The sequence below is a fragment of the Vipera berus genome, assembly GCF_964194415.1.
Source record: "Vipera berus genome assembly, chromosome: 14".
Taxonomy (NCBI): domain Eukaryota; kingdom Metazoa; phylum Chordata; class Lepidosauria; order Squamata; family Viperidae; genus Vipera; species Vipera berus.
In genome coordinates this window covers 13,060,947-13,078,924 of record NC_138217.1, presented here as the reverse complement: position 1 = coordinate 13,078,924, position 17,978 = coordinate 13,060,947, and the positions used below count along the sequence as shown (strand labels likewise).

General features: G+C 48.7%; 1 protein-coding gene across 6 annotated transcripts in view; it reads right to left on the bottom strand.

Moving 5' to 3' along the window:
• Positions 1-17,978, bottom strand: part of MLXIP (MLX interacting protein) — a 40,819-nt gene that overhangs the window by 4,098 nt on the left and 18,743 nt on the right. For all 6 annotated transcript variants that reach the window (XR_014027905.1, XR_014027906.1, XM_081339043.1 and 3 more), the window contains 13 exons: positions 17,278-17,361; positions 16,399-16,481; positions 15,502-16,060; positions 14,799-14,914; positions 14,485-14,586; positions 14,223-14,350; positions 13,793-13,916; positions 13,010-13,139; positions 4,738-4,790; positions 2,395-2,676; positions 1,995-2,105; positions 942-1,081; positions 98-336 (listed from right to left, as the gene is read on the bottom strand). Coding sequence is in view for 4 of the 6 variants with exons in the window: in XM_081339043.1 (XP_081195169.1) it covers positions 98-336; positions 942-1,081; positions 1,995-2,105; positions 2,395-2,676; positions 4,738-4,790; positions 13,010-13,139; positions 13,793-13,916; positions 14,223-14,350; positions 14,485-14,586; positions 14,799-14,914; positions 15,502-16,060; positions 16,399-16,481; positions 17,278-17,361 (2,151 nt within the window). In the remaining 2 variants the exon portion in view is untranslated. The remainder of the gene's footprint in view (positions 1-97; positions 337-941; positions 1,082-1,994; positions 2,106-2,394; positions 2,677-4,737; positions 4,791-13,009; positions 13,140-13,792; positions 13,917-14,222; positions 14,351-14,484; positions 14,587-14,798; positions 14,915-15,501; positions 16,061-16,398; positions 16,482-17,277; positions 17,362-17,978) is intronic.

Below are 17,978 nucleotides of genomic sequence, written 5' to 3'. Positions count from 1 at the left end.
AGAAGCAACCTGGAACTAAGGAGAAACTTCCTGACATGAGGACAATTAATCAGCGGGACAGAAGTTGCCTCCAGGTCAGGACAGGAGGAAGACTCACCTGGGAAGGAGGACAGGTTGAGGAAGCTGTGCCTCTCCTCTGGGGTGATGATGATGTCATCAAAGACAGAGATTTGGGACAGGCTGTCGATGATAAAACCTCGGTAACCTGGAAAGAGGGCCAAGGGGTTTCCCTGCAGGACGAGGATCCGGAGCTTTTTCAAGGTGGAGAGCACGGGGAGGAGGCTGAGCAGGTCGGTGAAGTTGTTGTAGCTCAAGTCCAGGGAGACGAGGTTGGGCCTAAGAGGGGGCAACATGTGCAGGCACAACAAAGCTCCCTAAGAAAGGGAATATTTGTAGCCCGGGGGTTGAAATGAAGGCTCCTGTGTGCTCTCCGACCTTTTGTGCAGACTTTTCATGACCCAGCTAAGTAACGTCACCCCTGCTGCGCTGATGACGTTACCTGGATGGGTAACGAGACGTCTGCAGGAAAACCGCCAAGCTCCCCATCCTGGAAAGAGAGGCTAGGCTAGGCTTAAAATTCTCCTTTGTTCTCGTCTCAAACCCTTTGAACATTCATCGCTTGGAGAAAACTACGAGGCTATTTTTCTGACCCTCCATTTCTGGAGCAAGGCAGGACAGCCACGTCTTCCCTTCACCTCTGGACACCTGGAGGGGAATTTTAACCTGGGGGTGAGACACGGCTCATCTACCCATCGGCATCTGAGAAGTTCCTTTGCTCCCTCCATCCTGTGTGAAGCCCCCTCCCCTGTTCTCCTTTCTCCAGGGCAACTAGGAGAAAGGAGAGCAGGGGAGGGGGCTTCACACAGGGGGAAACAGCCTTTAAAAAAAGGGGGGCATCTCTTGGCTGGACAGGTGACCCTGCCTGCAACTGGCTCCCTTACCAGAAAGCAGCTGTCAGATATTGCTCCTCCGAGGAACTGAGCTGGCAGTTGTGGCTGAGACCCAGATGCTGCAGTCCAGCTGGGGGGGATGTGCACAGGTCCTTTAAACTCTGCACCTTGTTGCCACAAAGCTCCAGCACCTGAGGGAGGGAGGGAGGGAGGCATAGAACAGAGCTGGAAGGGACCCTGGAGGTCTTCTAGTCCAGCCCCCTGCCTGTCCAGTCTCTTCTTGAAAGCCTCCAGCGATGAAGCACCACAACTTCTGGAGGCAAGCAGTTCCACTGGTTAATTGTTCTCACTATTAGGAGAACAAAAACACTGTTGGGCTTGATTTGCTGGCCATGAGTTGTACCTCAGCCGCAAGATAAGGCCGGTGGGTGAGGGATTCATGCCAGCCAGCGATAACAGCCATTTTATCTTCCTTCTTCAACCGACAGGAAAGCCGCTTCGCCACATGCCCAAATACGGTGAGGTGACAGAGCAATGGCCACAGGAGGGAGACTCCCAAGGGGCGTTTTGATCCTCTGGACTCCGTGAACACTTTCTTATCATTTTCCACCGAGAGAAAACTGATTTATCCTTGCAAGATCTTTCGACGGGTTTTTACCTCTTTCCCTCGTGAGGATCTCGTCAGCCATCCAGGAATGAATCAGGCCCAATTCTCTTGAAGTCCAGGGCTGCCCCACTCACCCACCCACCCACCCACCCACCCAAGTTGGGATTTTCTAAAATTTATCTTTTTCACGTCTCTCACCTTTAGTACACTTTTTGGATAAGATCCTTTTACGTCATGGGTTTTGTGCAGTTTTCTTCCCCTGTGTAAGAAGGGCCAGATTTGCACAGCGAGTGCAAATAAGGAGTAGGATTTTATTTCTGATTTATTATTAAACTTACGTGCCTGCCCATCTCACTCTGCAAAGCCAATCTGGGGGGTGGGGGCTGTTAATCTGTTTATGATCTGATATAGGTATTGCCTCTCTCTCCACTAGGAATCCAGTGTGCCCTACTTTATAAAAACACCACCGAGGGGGGGAAATTGTTCCTTTGATTTACCTTGAGGCCCGGAGGGAGATTGGCAGCCGGGATGGTGCTGATATAGTTTGCCGTTAAGATCAGCTCTTCCAAATTGGGGAAGTTTAACAAACCCCCATCGATTTCAGTCACCTGAAAAGGGAGTCAAGAGAATGTGTCTTGGGACACCCAGAGGTCATTCGGATTAATCCGTATCCACACAGACAACCCTCCAGACCAGCTTTCCAATTCGAGCTATGTGAGGTCAATGATCCTGGGCGACGAGATTGAATCTAAGCTAAATCTAACCAGCATTTCTCATTTGGCAGCCTGTACACCAAAGGAAGAAGACCCAGCCAGTGTTTGAACCTACTGGGACATTGGACCCATTTTACAGAGGGGGAATATTAATCCCAAAGGTTCAGGGGCCAGCAACACTCACCCCTTTGTTCACGATCCGCAGCGACCTGAAGTAGGAGCAGACGAAGCTGGTCCGGACGATCTGGGGGTGCTGCACGGCCAGCTCCCGCAGCTGCTGCTCGGGGGTGCTGCAGTGGGGGGGCAAGGTCCAGGGGGAGTCTGGGCAGCGTAGGAATTCTGTCAGGGCCTCCACCGTTTCTTCGTTGGGCGATAGGAAGCCATTGCGCCGGGGCAGAGTGGCCAGTCGGGGGGCAGGCAGGCCGTGGAGACGGGGGGACAGGCGAGGGGGGAAGCGGGATTTATTCTGTGTGGGGGCACAGAAGAGGGGAAACCATTGAAGGGCAGAGCATGGAGGATGCCCAGAGTTGCTGCAGATAGTGGGCATCTCCCCCCAGGGTGCTAAGCCCTAAGAGGGTCTCTCTTTGGAGTGGGCCTGGCTAAGCATGGTTTGGGCAATAAGCCACAATGCCTGAAGCCTCGGAGGGCTTGGCTGTGGATGATGTGCAGTGAGACCTCCAATGCGGAGACTTCTTTATAGAATTCTTTATTGGCCAAGTGTGATGGGACACATAAGGAATTTGTCTCCGGTGCAGAAGCTCTCTTGTGTCCACACAAGCAACAAGTGATAAACCATGATCACAATCATAAAAAAAAACCACCACCATAAAACACTCAGTGATAGTCATGGGATATTAAGTAACCAATCAACATAAATCACAAGATACAAACAACAAAGTGAAGGGTCATAAAAAGCTAAGGGAAAAGTAATAGGGAAAAGGGAGAAGGATAGTAGCTAATAGCCCCCCCCCAGTCCCTGCCCTAGCTAGCTTTCTCCCTGGGGGAGGCCCAGATGGCTGCCCCCCCTTACCCAGCTCCCCACCCCGCAAGGAAACTGGTCCAGGCACAGCTGGCGAAGGTGATCCCAGAAAGCGGCCGAGGCACTCAGCCCTTCCATGGCATGGCGGCTGCAGCAGGACCAGGCCACAACTTCCGTTGCTAGGATACAGGATCTGGTTGCTAGGGGTGCCCACCGACGCCAGGGGAGGGAGATACTGCTGGCTCTCAAAGGGGGCGGGGCCTCCTCCATGTTAGCCTGCAGGTGGTTTTAAACACCCACAATAGGTACCAAGGTTAACTCCAACTGATAAGATTTTGTTTTAATTTTGATTTTAATAAAATTATTTTGTCGTGTTCTTTCTGTTTCAAACCCTTCTGGAAACGACCCAAGCGGTGGAAGGAATCTGACTGATATAACACAATGTCCTTCTCGGCAATCAGCTCTCCCTCTCTAGATGCAAGGAGGACCAAAAAAAAAAATACCTTGAAAAATAAAATTTTGGGGTTTGGAAGCAGAGCAATTAAGCTTAAATAATAATAAAGTTAAATATTTAAGTTTCTCTTCATTAAGTTTCTCTTCATTTCTCTGCCTCAAAACTCCAAGGCTCTAGAGCTTTTTTTTTAAATCTTATGAGCGCATACAGCAGAGAGAGGCAAAAGAGGACAGGGGCTGCAGCCCCATCAAGCAACGAAGAGACATCAAATCAAGTCATGGTTAGAGACCTAAACACAGTACAGGTAGCCCTCTACAGATGACCAAAATCGAGCCCAGAATTTCTGTTGCTAAGTGAGAAATTTGTTGAATCTTGCCCCATTTTATGACCTTCCATGCTGCAGTTGTTCAGTGAATCACTGCAGTTGTTAAGTTAGTCAACTGTTGTTAAGCGAATCTGGCTTTGCTTGTCAGAAGGTCGCAAAAAGGGGTCACATGATCCCGGGGTGCTCTGACTGTCATAAACATGAATCAATTGTCTGGATGCCACAACGGTCATTAAGTGTGAAAAATGGTCACAAGTCCCTTCTTTCAGCACCGTTGTAACTTCGAACGCTCACCAAATGCACTTTGTAAGTCGAGGACTGCCTGTAAAATATCCCTAGATGGCAATCAGAAGCAGAAACACCGCGATCAACGTTGATCTTAAAAAGTGGGTAAAAAATGTAATCGTGGAATATTCAAAATGCAGCTTCACTCCTTCTAAGACTTGGTTTTGGCTTTCCAAGAACCTTTGAATTGCTTCCTTTTGGGGCAGAAATGCAAAATTCCCCATCACCTTGTAATGGGCAAAATTAACAACTCTCATCAATCTGAACCATCTTATCTCTTCCTTTTCCTATTTCTGCAGACTAACTTCCCCTCCCCCCTTCTTTCCCCAGGTATCCACGTTTGAAAGGTTAATAGGTGTGACTAACATTTCCCAAGTTCAAAAACTAGAGAAAGTGAGTCAAAGAAATGCTTTCCATGAGATAACATGATTAAGGCTTTTAATAATAGTAATAATTTTTTTTAAAAAAACCCCAGAAGCATTACCTTCATTCTTTGGGCTTTTCCACACCGTATTTGGGTGGATGTGAACAGTTTTTCTGGTTTTGAGGAAAGAAAAGAAAAGAAAAGAAAAAGGGAGAAATTCACATACTGAATCTTCATAAAACAGCTTTGCAGATGACACAGTCACAGAGGTGCAAATTAATCTACTAAAAAAAAAAGCTTTACCTGCCTTTAAAAACACAGCCAGTCTCCACTTCGCAAGATTCTTTGAAATCCACTGACTGTTGAGAAGCATGGTTCTATTCTGTGATAATCAAGTTTGTTTTGGGTCTAGAACCAGAATTCCCAGCCAAAGAAAAAGCATATCTAACCCTGTACCGGGCAAGGCTGGTTTCTCTCTGATCTCACTTTTCTTGCTAGGTGCTGATGATGTTACCTTGTTGGGTCATGAAACGTCTGCAACAAAACCATCGAGCACCAAGGACTTCCAATTCAGCCCTGAGCTACAAATATTATCTTCTCTCAGAAACCCTAAGATGTTTTTTTGGAAAAAAGAGGGAAAATGGAATTCAGTATGTGCCACCATTAGATGAAAAGGTCCTCCTGATTGCTTAATTGCAAGATCCAAGATTTATAATAGGGAGCATCTTTCCCCCCCCCCACCCAATTCCAGCATTGTCGATGTAAGGGCTACATCCGGCCCTGGACAAAGAAACCAACATTTGACCCTCTATTAATAGGAGAAGGAAAAGGTTTGAGGTTCTGCAACATCCAGCTTCTCTGGCACTAGAAAGGAAAATGGATTTTTTCAAATGGAAATAAAATGAAAGCATCACGGTGTAATTCCTGGGTGCGTTGAATTGGAAGGAAGCAGGCAATCTTTTTTGCTAGAAAAAAAATACGCAGAGCCAATTACAACAAGGCTGACTGATTTCTCACCTTATCAGTATATCTTTAGGTAATTTCCGTAGCAGAGAGAGAGAGGACCTTTTTTAAAATAAAAAATAAAAAAGATGATTTGTCCGTTTAGAGGCCAAACTGATACTATAATAAGCCTTCAATGTCCAGAGGTCAGTTCAGCCAACTTTGGATGGCCAAAACGTGTTCCCAATGTAAGCCTACACAACACCCCTTTTTCATAAAATGGCCATTCGGCTCTAACAGAGACCCTTCCCCTCTATTTATCTGATCAATCAGAACCAATAAATGCACTTCTCTAAGGTAGGGTCAGCAGAATCCAAGATTGAGGGAAGGGTCAACCCAAGCAAGATGGCGGACAGAACCATCCAAGGGCCATCAAAGTCCCTTTTGGGCAGTAGACCCATCGCAATTGGACCCATCTTGAAATATCGGACGAGCGGAAACTGGACATCCAGGAAGTTTTTCAGAGCGACAGCATCACGGCAACTATACACAGACACACCACGTGGGAAATCAATCACGGATTATCTTAGGAAACTGATCGCAATCACTTGTGGGCACTTCGTCAGGGTAGGAAACAAGATAACCATCTTCCTCAGGAGCAGCTTAAATATGGTGCGACCGACAGCCAGAGCAGAGAAGCAAACTCAGAAGAGACAAGCAAACGTTGTAGGCGACTTCCGACTCTCAGCGCTTCATTCACCATGCTTAAAGGTAGGCACACTTCAAGTTCTTGGGTGGGCTTTGGGTAGGGTTTTGGCAATACAAAATGCCCAGAGGCGCACACCTGCCCCACTGCTAATGGGGAAGAGCTGGGCCCTCTAGGCCCTCTTTGTTTTTATGTCAGGGTTAGACCTCTTCCAAAATCAATGCAAAATCTGGTTCCCAACCCTTCCAATATCAGTGCAGAAGCTGAGATGATTTGAGGGAAGGTGCTAGGGCATGGGGGTCCAAACTTGGCCACTTTTTAAGACCCGGGGACTTCAACTTCCGGAATGCTGGCTGGGAGAATTCTTAAACGTTGCCAAGGTGGGACACTTCTATGCTAGGGGATAACGTGGGAAATTAAAAAACGCTTTTATCACCCATCAAAATATAAAAAATACTCATAGGTCTGGGCTACCGAGAGGGTCTTTCCTTCAAGTGCCTTGGTTTGGTTTGGTTTGGTTTAAAAAAAAAAGCAAAAGGTTGCAGTGAAAATTAAGATGGACAAATGTATCTGGAGTTTCAGAACTTGGGAGTAGAGGTGATAAACAGGACAGGATGCTCCATTCAATCTTCTAATGCTGACCACCGGCTAGAAGGAATGGACGTAGTTCTAACTGGACTTGATCCCTTCATCGCTGGTGACCCCAGCCTTGCAGAGATCGAGAAGGAGGGGGAAGAACCACTTTCTGAGAGAAAGGCACTATTTTAAATCACAGCCCTCTTTTCCCAGGACTCATAATCCATTTATTTGCTTTCCCGACAGAAATGACCGTGTTGGCGATTGTCCTGTGGGGCATCCAGGGAATGCCAACTCCACCTTCCCAAGCTAATCTGAAGTTGTGTCAACTCTACTGTGAAGCAGAATCGTTACTTGAAAACTATGAATCTGTAAGTTTGCTGAACTGATGCCCCTAAATCTCCAATTTTGCACATCCCTGTTTCCACTTAGTAGGCCAGTTCAAGATAGTTGTCTTCCCATCCATCTTTCTCAAGCGAGACCAGAGCTCCTTATTTCTTAAGAGTGGCACTCAAGACATTAAAAATCAGAATCAGAATAGAGCTGGAAGGGACACTGGAGGTCTTCTAGTCCAGGAGACCCTGTACCCTTTTAGATAGGTGGCTGTCCACTCTCTTCTTAAAAGCCTCCAGTGTTGGAACACCCACAACTTCTCGAGGCAGTTCTGTTCCACGGGTTGATTGTCCTCATTGTCAAGAAGCTTCTCCTTAATTCCAGGTTGCTTCTCTCCTTGATTAGTTTCCATCCGTTGCTTCTTGTCCTGCAAACTTTGGAAAATAAGTCGATGCCCTCCTCTTTGTGGCAGCCCCTCAAATACTGAAAGACTGCTATGATGACCCCCCCACCCCCCGTCCTACTTTTCTCTAAACCGGCCATGCCCAAATCCTGCAACCGTTCCTCACAGGTTTTAAGTCACCAGGCCCTTCACCATCTTAGTTGCTCTTCTTTGCACTTTTCCCAAAGTCTCACTTCTTTATAATTTGGTTCAGGGGACAGAGAGAAAGCCCAGGGCAGCAACTGGAGAGACAATTCTCTTGAGGTTCACCTTTATCAGAAGGAGAATAAAATGTAGGCTGGTCTTGGGTGGGAGACCAACTTTAACTGACGCAGATCTTTGTTTCCATTTCTGTAGATCGGCAACAAATATTTGTCTCCCGAAATGAGGGCAAAAGTGGAATTCGAATTTTCCCAATCCTACAATTTCACCAAGTCAGCAGAGGAATGTCAAATTCTCTGGGAGTTCAAAGGGCTGTTTATCGGGCTGAAGAACACCTATCGGCAAGATAAATTCCTGAAATCCGTGATGAGCTCCTTCACATTCCTCACTGAGCTTCACGAACGCTACACCAACCAGACCTGCTCGGAAGGAGCATCAGACGAAGTAGCACCGCTCAACGGCCCGAAGTACAGCACAGAGAGCAAATGGCCCTCGACACAGAACATGTTTCACTATATTTTTGAACTCTACAAAGCTCACGTAGAGAAGTTTTTGAGTTCAAAATTAAAGCTAGCAGAGAAAACCATAAGGGAAATGTGTAAAGTTAAGGGTCATTAGAAAAACTGCAACTAAATTTTACCAAATTAAGGAATGTAATTTATTATATTTATGCTATTTTATACACATATAACTTCATATAATGTATATTATATAACTTAATTTAAAAATTAAATTATAGTTAATATTTATTTACTATTTCTTAGAGAAACAGTTCCATTGGTTATTTTATTATATTTAAATCTATTTAAAATGTTTGGATCATCAACTGAGGAAGGAATGTATTCTTGAGTGTTTTAATTTAAGGAATGCTATTAAGGTGCTACTGAAGTTTGGTGTTTTAAATAAATATGGATTAATTCTAAGTGAGTCATGTCTTAAAATGCAATATATAATAAATAAACATATACAAAAATGAAACAGTTTCTTCTTGAGGTTTGGAAACTACATTTCAGTTATTTTATTTCTGCCTCCAAGGGTTTTTAGTTATTCTGCTCAATTAAGATGACAAACCATTTCAAATTTGATTCTGGGTTTAAATTCCACCTTCTTGAAAATCATTCTAGAAGCTTGGAATCCACTAATTCTGACATGGAGTTTGATGGACAAAAATGCGGGTAGTTCTCGAATTACGACTTACAATTAAGCCCCAAATTTCTGTGGCTAAGCGAGGCTGCTGTTCGGCGAGTTGCACCCCATTTTACGCCGTTTCTTGGCAGTTGTTGAGCGAATCACACGGTCATTAAGCAAGCCTGGCTTTGTTTGTCAGAAGGTTGCAAAAGGGGATAAATGATCTCCGGGCCACTGCAGCCGTCACAAGTACATGCCAGGTGCCAAGCCTCTGAATTTTGATCACGTGACCCTGATGTGGATGCTGCAAAGGGTGAACGCCAGTCACAAATCCCATTTTTGGTGGTCTTGTAACTGCAAACATCCAGACGATTGATTCTTAGCAAACCGAGGGTGAGGCAGAGTTCTGCCCACAGGTATCCGAAGCCATTCTTGCTATCAAAAATCACGTCAACAGGTCCGCTTTTATAGATGACATCTCCGTCTGCGGAGATTCTCAGTCATCCGGATCACAGTTATCTCAGGAGGCAACTGGACTTTTCTTGTTTTTCTTTGAAGAGGTTTCCCTTCTCATCCCAGAAGCTTCTTCAGTTCTGACGGGACGGTGGGGAACGGAAGGATTTACACTCATTTATACAAAGGACCAGCGGTCTGCAAGGGGTATAAATCCTTCCATTTCCCCACCGTCCAGACAGAGCTGAAGAAGCTTCTCGGATGAGCAGCGAAATATCTTCAAAGAAAAACAAGGAAGTCCAGTTGCCTCCTGGAAGAAAAGCACCTTTGGGGTTACACCTCCGTGTGCTTCGGCTCCTCAACAAAAAGCATCCAAAGGTTTTATCCAGCCCAAGTCTACTTACAAGTCTGAAGAGAAGGAAAGGCAGCTTCAAGGCCTCCGGACAAGCTCCATTTTCATAACCGGCCTAGCAATCAAACCAGAGGACTCTACAGCCATCTGCCATGAGGTCAAGCAGGGTGGATTTGGGGGGCATCTTACAAGGCTGAGAAATTCGGCAGCCAGCAAGTCACACCTCGCCCGTTTGAAGCATCTGAACCACACCGAACTGTCTTCTTGCCACTTGGCAACCTCTGAAACTCTGAGCTGATCTAAACAGGATGTGTTTCTCTACCACACGAATGCAACACAGTTCACAGGTCTCCAAATCTCTGGTTTGGAATCCTGGTGGAAGGGGGGAAAATGGCTTTAAAAAAAATGGGGGGGGGGAATGGCTCAGGTGTAAAAGCTAAGACACCCATTTGCTCTTTGATGACCCCACCTCCGGGGGCTTAAATGGCTGATGGTGCCAGATGCTCCTGTCACACGGTTCCGATGTTGCACACTTATGGAAACTGATCATCTAGAATTCTAAGGCAGGTGACCTGACGGAAAAAAGTTACACATTTGGAGCTCCTCAAAAATAGCATTTTATTTCTGTTGACTCATTAAAAAAAATGAAGTGATGTTATCGAAAGATCGAAATGCAAGAATTGGGAGTTTCATTCATCAGAAATCTAGATAACAAAAGGCAGCGGCTTAACTCTGAGCCTCCCAAAAAGGCTATTGATGAAAACAAAGAAGAAGAAAAACAACACGTATTTGTTAAATCAACTTCATCTTTTTTTTTGCTTGCAAATGAGAGTACAAATTGCCCAATGATTTCAGACATTATAGAGGTAAAATATCTCCCCAGAGGCTAAAAAACCCGATTGCATTGCTAAAAAGACATGCATCTTTTTTTTTTGGCTGCCTGCTGCAGATTAAAATCAGCCCCAGCCCCCACAGAACAATATTGAAACTGCATTAGCAATAACTGTTCCAAAAGCGCGCCAGCTTATCACCCCCTGCTCCATCCAGGTGATCGAGATTGTGGAGTTTGCAGCAGAAGAACAATGCGTACTCAGATCCTGCATTCTGGGTAGAGAGTACCCAACCAGCAGCGATGGACTTCAACTCCCAGAATTCAACAGCCAGCACGGGCAGACTTCAACTCTTAGAGATCCCCAGCCAGCATGGCAGGCCTGGGGATTCTGGGAGTTGAAATCCATGCATCTTAAAGCTTCCAAGTTGGAGGAAGAATGTTCTAGAGCATAAAAGCTGCCCAGATAACAGCCGTTCTAAAGTAGAACATTGCTCTCCATTGGTGCCTAGAGACGGGGTTTGCCCGAGAGCCATTTTAGAGCTTAAATCACGATCTCAACCCAGGCGCCCCTTTCCAACACTTGTGGTCTGAAGGACTAGAGAGCCTGCTAGCTATCGTACAAAGAGCCAGCTTATCTTACCCATGAGATAATCTCTGTCTCCATAAAGTTCAGAAGTCTGGGTCAACGGCAACCCTCACTGCTATCAAGATTTCTTTACCAGCCTTGTCCTACTCTGTGGATGGAAAGCCATCGCGATTCACACTCAAGGCTGGTACAACGTACTGCATGGAGTGGCGAAGTAGGTGGTCTTCCTCGCTGGAGGCCAATACTGGAAACTCGAGAATGTCTGACGGGCAATCCTGGTGCAAAATTCAAAAACGGTTACCCTAGAAGGCACCTCTTCTTCGAAGGCCACTTTCTGAGATTTGTGAGAATGACACACGCACGAAGAAGTCAGACGAAAAATGTGGAGAGGACACTTCCACTGCAGCTGAGCCTCCAAGAGACACTGGGATGGCTACCGCAGGAAGAAAGCCGTGCGTGAGAGACCCAGACTAGAATTCAACTTGTTCGCCTTATGCTCTTAAGCTGACTGTCCGCTTTTTTGTTCTTCTCCTGCACTTTCAAACTTTTATTATTCCCCAAAGAAGGGGGGAAATTGCACGGCTGTGTGCAAAAGTACACCTGTGGAAACAGGCTCCTAGACAGGCTGCCGAGGGGGGGCTCGAGAGAAGTGGGCTCTTCTAAGGCAGATGGGACCCCCCCCCCAAAACCCTCGGTTGGACTAGAAAGTGACCTGAGAGGTTGAAAGAAAGAGTCAAGAGTCAAGCAGTTGAGTCAAAGAGCTAAAAGTCTCTCGGGCTGCCAAGGTCCTGATGAACCATCACTGTCTGTTACGGAGGGAAAAAAATTCATAGCTATTATGGGTGTTAGGGGAGATAACAATGTGCTTTTTGGCTTGTTCTGCACAGCTCCTGGCAGCCTCAGATGAGGGCTGTCCGAACAGGCGAGGGCGGAGGTCTTCAGGTGCCAGCTCCCACCTCTGTTCTGTCTCGTGGCCTCTTCCTACCTTTTCTCTCCAATAGCAATTACAGCAGCATTTAGGCTTATAGACCACCTCGTGGCGCTTTAAGAGCACTCTCTTGAGATTTACAAGGCAGAGCGTTATTTGCGTGTTGCAAACCCCAACCCCCTGGGCCCTCCTTTTGCCAACCTCGGAAAGACGGGAGGCTGAGTCAACTTCGAGCCCCGTCAGGATCGAATGCCAGGCTGTGGGCAGAGTTTTGGCCTGCAATGCTGCATTCTAACCACCGCGCCACTTGCGACTGAGGTCGGGTTGGAGAAAAAGCTTATTCCTGCTGCATATATTTCAAGAGAGGTTGCACTGAAGGGGGCTTCTATTGCTGGAAACAGTTTCCCTGAGTTGCATTTTTCGCATTGGACCAAACTCGGAGGCAGCGTTGGGAGAATCTCCACTCTCTGCTCTCCCCGGCACAACGCTCGGTTTGATGACGCCTCTTGTCCCCGATGGCGAGTCAACACAAGGAAGCTTCCAAGGCCTCCTGCTACAGCTGGACGCCCTCCACACTGTGGGGAAATGCAAGCCTTGTATTCTCAGCTAGCAGGCGGGCTGAGAAATGCAAGGAAAGCTCGTTGCTTGTTCCCCCCCAGAATGGGGAAAGTGATAAAAGTCTGTGTTGAGTCCGGGATGTCCACCGTGAGTTGAGCGTGTCTTCTGTTACGTTTCCCCGGGTGTTTTGTGGAGTTTGCCCAAGGCCTGGCTGGCCTGCTCTTGCAAGAGGGATGGGTCGGAGAGAATGGAGGTGGTGGTGCTTAAGTGCCGGAGACTGTTCAAGGCCACTAGGAGGAAAGGAGGGTGCAAAACAAACCATCCAGCCCGGTTAATTCAGACGGCATCCCAAACCAAGAGATTTCTACAGCCTCTCAGGAGCAACTCAACTTACTGGGCCTCAGGACGGGGAGCGAGCAGTGCTTGTCCAGCCACATCAAGGCTGTCCGGTTCAGCTCCTGCAGGCTGCTGGTGGACACCATCTCGTTGAAGGTTTCAAACAGAGGCTGGATGATGACGCTGAACTGCAGAGAGGGTCGGGGGGGGGAGGTTAAGGTGCAAACACAAAGCTGGAGATTTCTGGAGACTAAGGGACCCTCAGGGGAGGGGAGGGGGCTGGAAGGCAGGGCACGTCTGGGGAAATATGTAGGTGGTTACATCGAGGCAGAGGTCCAACCAGCTTTGTTGGTTTATGGAAGCTCCTGGGTCTTTCTCCAGAAGTGTGAAAAGTTGGAGAGCGCTGTCAGTCAAGAAGACAAGCAGGGGGTTCTACAGGAACGATGGCTTTTTCCAGTTCCATCCATCCATCCATCCATCCATCCATCCATCCATCCTCCTTCCCTTTCCTTCCTCCGTCCCTCCTTCCTTCTGAATCCCCCCCTTTTTTTAACCATTTAAAAAAAAGATCTTCAGGACATTTGGAATAAAACCTGTAAAATTCACGACTTGAAAATGCAGCAAGGTTCCCGCCAGCTTTAAAAATTACACCAGAGCAGCCTAACAGAGACTCCAGCTTCAGGGGCAGTGTACCTCCGAAGGACCAGTCCTCTCCCCTTCCCACTTGTCCTGTGTAATCTCGATGGGCCCTCCCACCTTGCTAAAATCCCTTCCTCATTCTCTTCTTCCCCTGCTCGACCTTTGGGCCTCCCCTAGTTTCACGCACACCAAAGCAGGATACAATCCAGAATTTCAAGTTTTGCTGGCTCCGGTTTTGGATGTAGTCTTCAAACATGCTCCTCATCTGGTCAAAGCGCTGCCTCGTGATGGGCACCCCGGTGGCAGGCAACTGTTGCTGGCAGGAACTGCAGAAAGGGAGAAGAAAAAGGAGGGAGTTGTGTACAAGTGGTCCTTGACTTACAAACGTTTGGCTGGTGACTGTTCAAAGTGAATTTACAACCAGCCCTCCCACTTACGGATCCCCACGGTCCCCCAATCAAAATCTGGATCTGCTTGGCAACCAGCATGCATTTGTGACGGTCGCGGTGTCCTGGGGTCAGGTTAATAAAAAAAATTTTTTTAGCATTTTTAATGAGCTGGGCGGCCACGTAAATCAATTTAGCAAACACGCAAAGGAGAAAACGTCTGTGTAGCTACTCTCGAGTCCTCACATGATGGCTGCGTTCAGCTCGACTGTCTCTTCCCGAAGGCGCCTGGCTTCCTCCTGCATTTGCGAACGCTCCTGCTGCAGCTTGCCAATGTACTCGACGGTCTTCTGCAGGGTGAGAGCGTGGCTGATCTGCAGGGGGGACCAAAAAGAGGGTCCGGGTGGCGGTGGGAGCTGTGCGATGCCACCCTGGTCCTGAAATCTGGCACGGAGGAGGAGGAGGAAGAAAACTCTTTGGGGATCCCCCCCCTCCAAAAACCACATACCGATTTAGAGTTTGGGGAGACCAAACTGTTGAGGGTGGCAAAGCCAATCTTGATGTTGCATCTGCGCTTCTGCTCTGCTGAGATGTGCTTCATTCTGCGACTCTGTGCCCATCAAAACAAAACAACCACACACACACACACACACACACACACACACACACAATTACTTTAACCCCGTTACCTGAAGCTCAGGGATTCTCCCCCACAACCCGGATGGGCCGCGAAGGGTGAGGTGATCTCCCTGGGCTGGATCCCAAATCTCTGGAATCTGAAACCCTGGAAAACTTGGGTGAGGTTTCCAGATTTCAACCCACCTTGAAAGGTGGTTCCAGAGCGCTTTTCCTGGGCCGGCCGCCCTGCGGGGACTGAGGGCTGAGACCCTGCTCGGACGGGTGGGGAGAGGCCTGTCTCGACGGCTGGCAGTCTCGGACTTGGGAAGAGAAGAAACGACAAGAAGGAAACACACACACACACACGCACACACAGAGCCCGTCAGCTAAATGCAGCTAAGCCGCCGCAGCAGCGAGAGATTTGATTTAATCACTGCTTATCTAGTCCGAACCTTTTCCTGCAGAGGAGAAAGCAGCGGAAGAGGAGTGCTCGCTTTTCCCTGACATATAAAACCAGACCTCGACTTACGACGTTTCCTTTAGGGACTGCTCGAAGCTACAATGGCACTGAACAAGGGGACTTAGGACCGCTGCAGCATCCCCAGGGTCAGGAGGTCAAAATTCAGAGGCTTGGCGACCGGTTTGTATTTACAACGGTTGCAGTGCCCTGGGATCCCCTTTTGCGACCTTCCGACAAGCCAAGTCCACGGGGGAGCCAGATCCGCTTAACGACCGCATTACTAACTTAACAACTGCAGTGGATCGCTTAACTGTGGGAAAGGAAGGTCATAAAACGGGGCACAACTCATTAAACAAACCTCTCACTTAGCGATGGAAACTGTGGCCGTAAGTTGAGGACTACTTATGCGCTGCCCAGAGCCCCTCCCCAACGCAGCCCCTCACTCACCTGGGGGGAGGAAGGCACTGCTCAGCATCAAAGGCATGGGCTCCACTGGGGCGGGCGCAATCTGCTGGGGTTTCCTGGGCCGCAGCCCTGGGCCCGCCAGGGGGAGGACGAAGGGCGTCGGTGGCTGCAGGAGGCCCTGGGGATGCACCACCGCCGTCTGGAGTGTGGCCACCGCGCAGGGCACCCCCGCCCCGGGCTGCTGGGGGGTCAAGAGTCCCGCCGGGCCGTGGCTGAAGGTGGTGGCCGGCACGTTCTGCGTGGGGGTGGCCGAGGCGGTGTGGGTGATGACGGAGAGGAGGGTCTGCTGCGGCGGTTGGGAAGGGCCCTCCCCCTGGAGAGGCAGCCCCAGAGTTGGGAAGCGGGGTAGGAAGTGGGGCTGGCCGGTCAGGGGCAGCTCTGGGGGGAAGCTGGGGGTCTGCAGGCAAGGCTCCTGGCTCCTCAGGCCCAGGCACTGGTCAGCAGAGAGGATGGAGTCGGGCACCGGAGGGGCCACCAGCTCTTCCCCGAGGTTCACCGTTGGAAGCGGGCTGCGTAAAGAGGCCGAGGAGAGGCTCGGGGTCTGAAAAGGGAACGGAGGCCTGTTCAATGCCTTATACAAATATTCTGTCTTTATTACTTGACTGGTAATCAAAGTGCAATCAATTGGTGTCTCTCAAGCTTGAGCACTTCAAGAGAGGTGGACTTCAGCTGTGCCGGCTGGGGAATTGTGGGCATCGAAGTCCAGCCCTCTTAAAGTGGCCGAGGTTGAAAAATACTGCAATAAATAAAGGAAGGATGGACGTTTTTAAAGCCGGGCTTCAAATTCACGCAACGCTGTGGGGAAAATATTGACTGCCCAGTCAACCGGGATGCCGTGCACCGCCCCACTTTAGTATCACCTCTTCCCTTCTTCCTCACCTGGGCACAATGTTCCGTGGCCCCTGGCAAAGTGGCACTGGGTGCCAGGCTGGAGGTAGTGCTGGCAGGAAAGGCAAAAATATCTGGCCAGGACAGAAGGAAAGGAAGCAGATCCTGGTTATATTTCCTCAGCTCTTTTTAGAACAAGGCAGCTCTGTCAGAAAGCACAAACGCCTCCTCCTACAGGTGCCAAATCTCGGTGGATTATTTATATTTCAAATTTCTAGGCTACCCCAGCAACACCGGGTGACCTCACAGGTGTGCAAATGGTAAAACACGGGAAAATGAAAGTCCCAAGGGAATAGCAGCCCCCTCCCCCCAAGGTAAAACAGGAGAAAGACTCGGCAGATCAGCCTGACCCAAAGTCTGGAGGAAGAGCCCTGTTTTAGCAAAGAAGGGAAGCGAGAAGAGTTCTCGCTTTCATCTTTCCTGATAGAGGAGAAATTCTGTAGCTCAGGGCTGACCCCTGGGTCCGTGGTGCTCTGTGAGCGTCATGGTTTCCTTGCAGACGTTTCATGACCTAACTAGGTAACGCCGTCAGTGCACCGACGAGGTTACCTAGTTGGGTAAAGGTCTGCAAGAAAACCACCAAGGTCAGAGAACACCAAGGACCTCACAAGCCTCCTCCTCCACCACCACTCTACCAACCCCCCTCCCTTCTAGCACTGATGACGTAACCTAGTTGGGTCATGAAACGTCCGCCAGGAAACCACCCAGCTCAGCGAACACCCACCACCCTGTAATTATATGCGATTTCACACACATCCCACACACAGCTTGAGACAACATTTCGGCCCCCTCCAATTCCACGGGGATCCTTTCTGGCTAAGGGCTGCCGCTGCTGGCTGAGATTGGCAGTTTGGAACCAGTTGTGCTTACCTGGGAAAAATTCCAAAGTCTCCATCCAGTTGGGCTGGAGAGGGTAGAGTCCTGGCTGAATCATGTCAGCGTTGCCCAGGTGTGCTGGAAACACATGAAAAACCAAAGCATCTGTCAGAGACTTCTAGAGAGCAAGATTCGACCAGCAAAGAAAGCGGTGAGCCGTAAGGGGGCCCAAAACAAGAGGCATCCTTCCACAATGAATTCAGTTTGCAAGTTGTGGAGAGAATGGGAGGAGGATTCCAACTTCAGATCCCAACAGATCCCAACCATTAGGAACCGGTCCCCATCTCTGCTGAGACTTTGGAATGAAGGGGCCGCAGATCGGAGCACTCCGTCTGTTCACAGGAAGGATGCCCTGTGGGAGCTTTGGATGCCACCTGATCCTAACAGGGGCAGCCACAGGGAAGTCCTCGACTTACAACCACAATTCAGCCCAAAATTTCTGTTGCTCAGCGAGAGATTTTGTTGCAAATTTTGCCGCGTTTTGCTGCAGCTGTTCACTTAGCAACATGGTTGTTAAGCGATCTGGCTTCCCCACTGACTTTGCTTCTCCAAAGGTCGCCAAAGGGGATCGCGTGAGCCCCGGGACGCTGCAACCGTCATAAATGTGAGTCAGCTGACAAGTGTCTGAATTTTGATCACGTGAAAGTGAGGAGGCTGTGACGGTCCTAAGTATAAAAACGGCCGTTAAGTCCTTT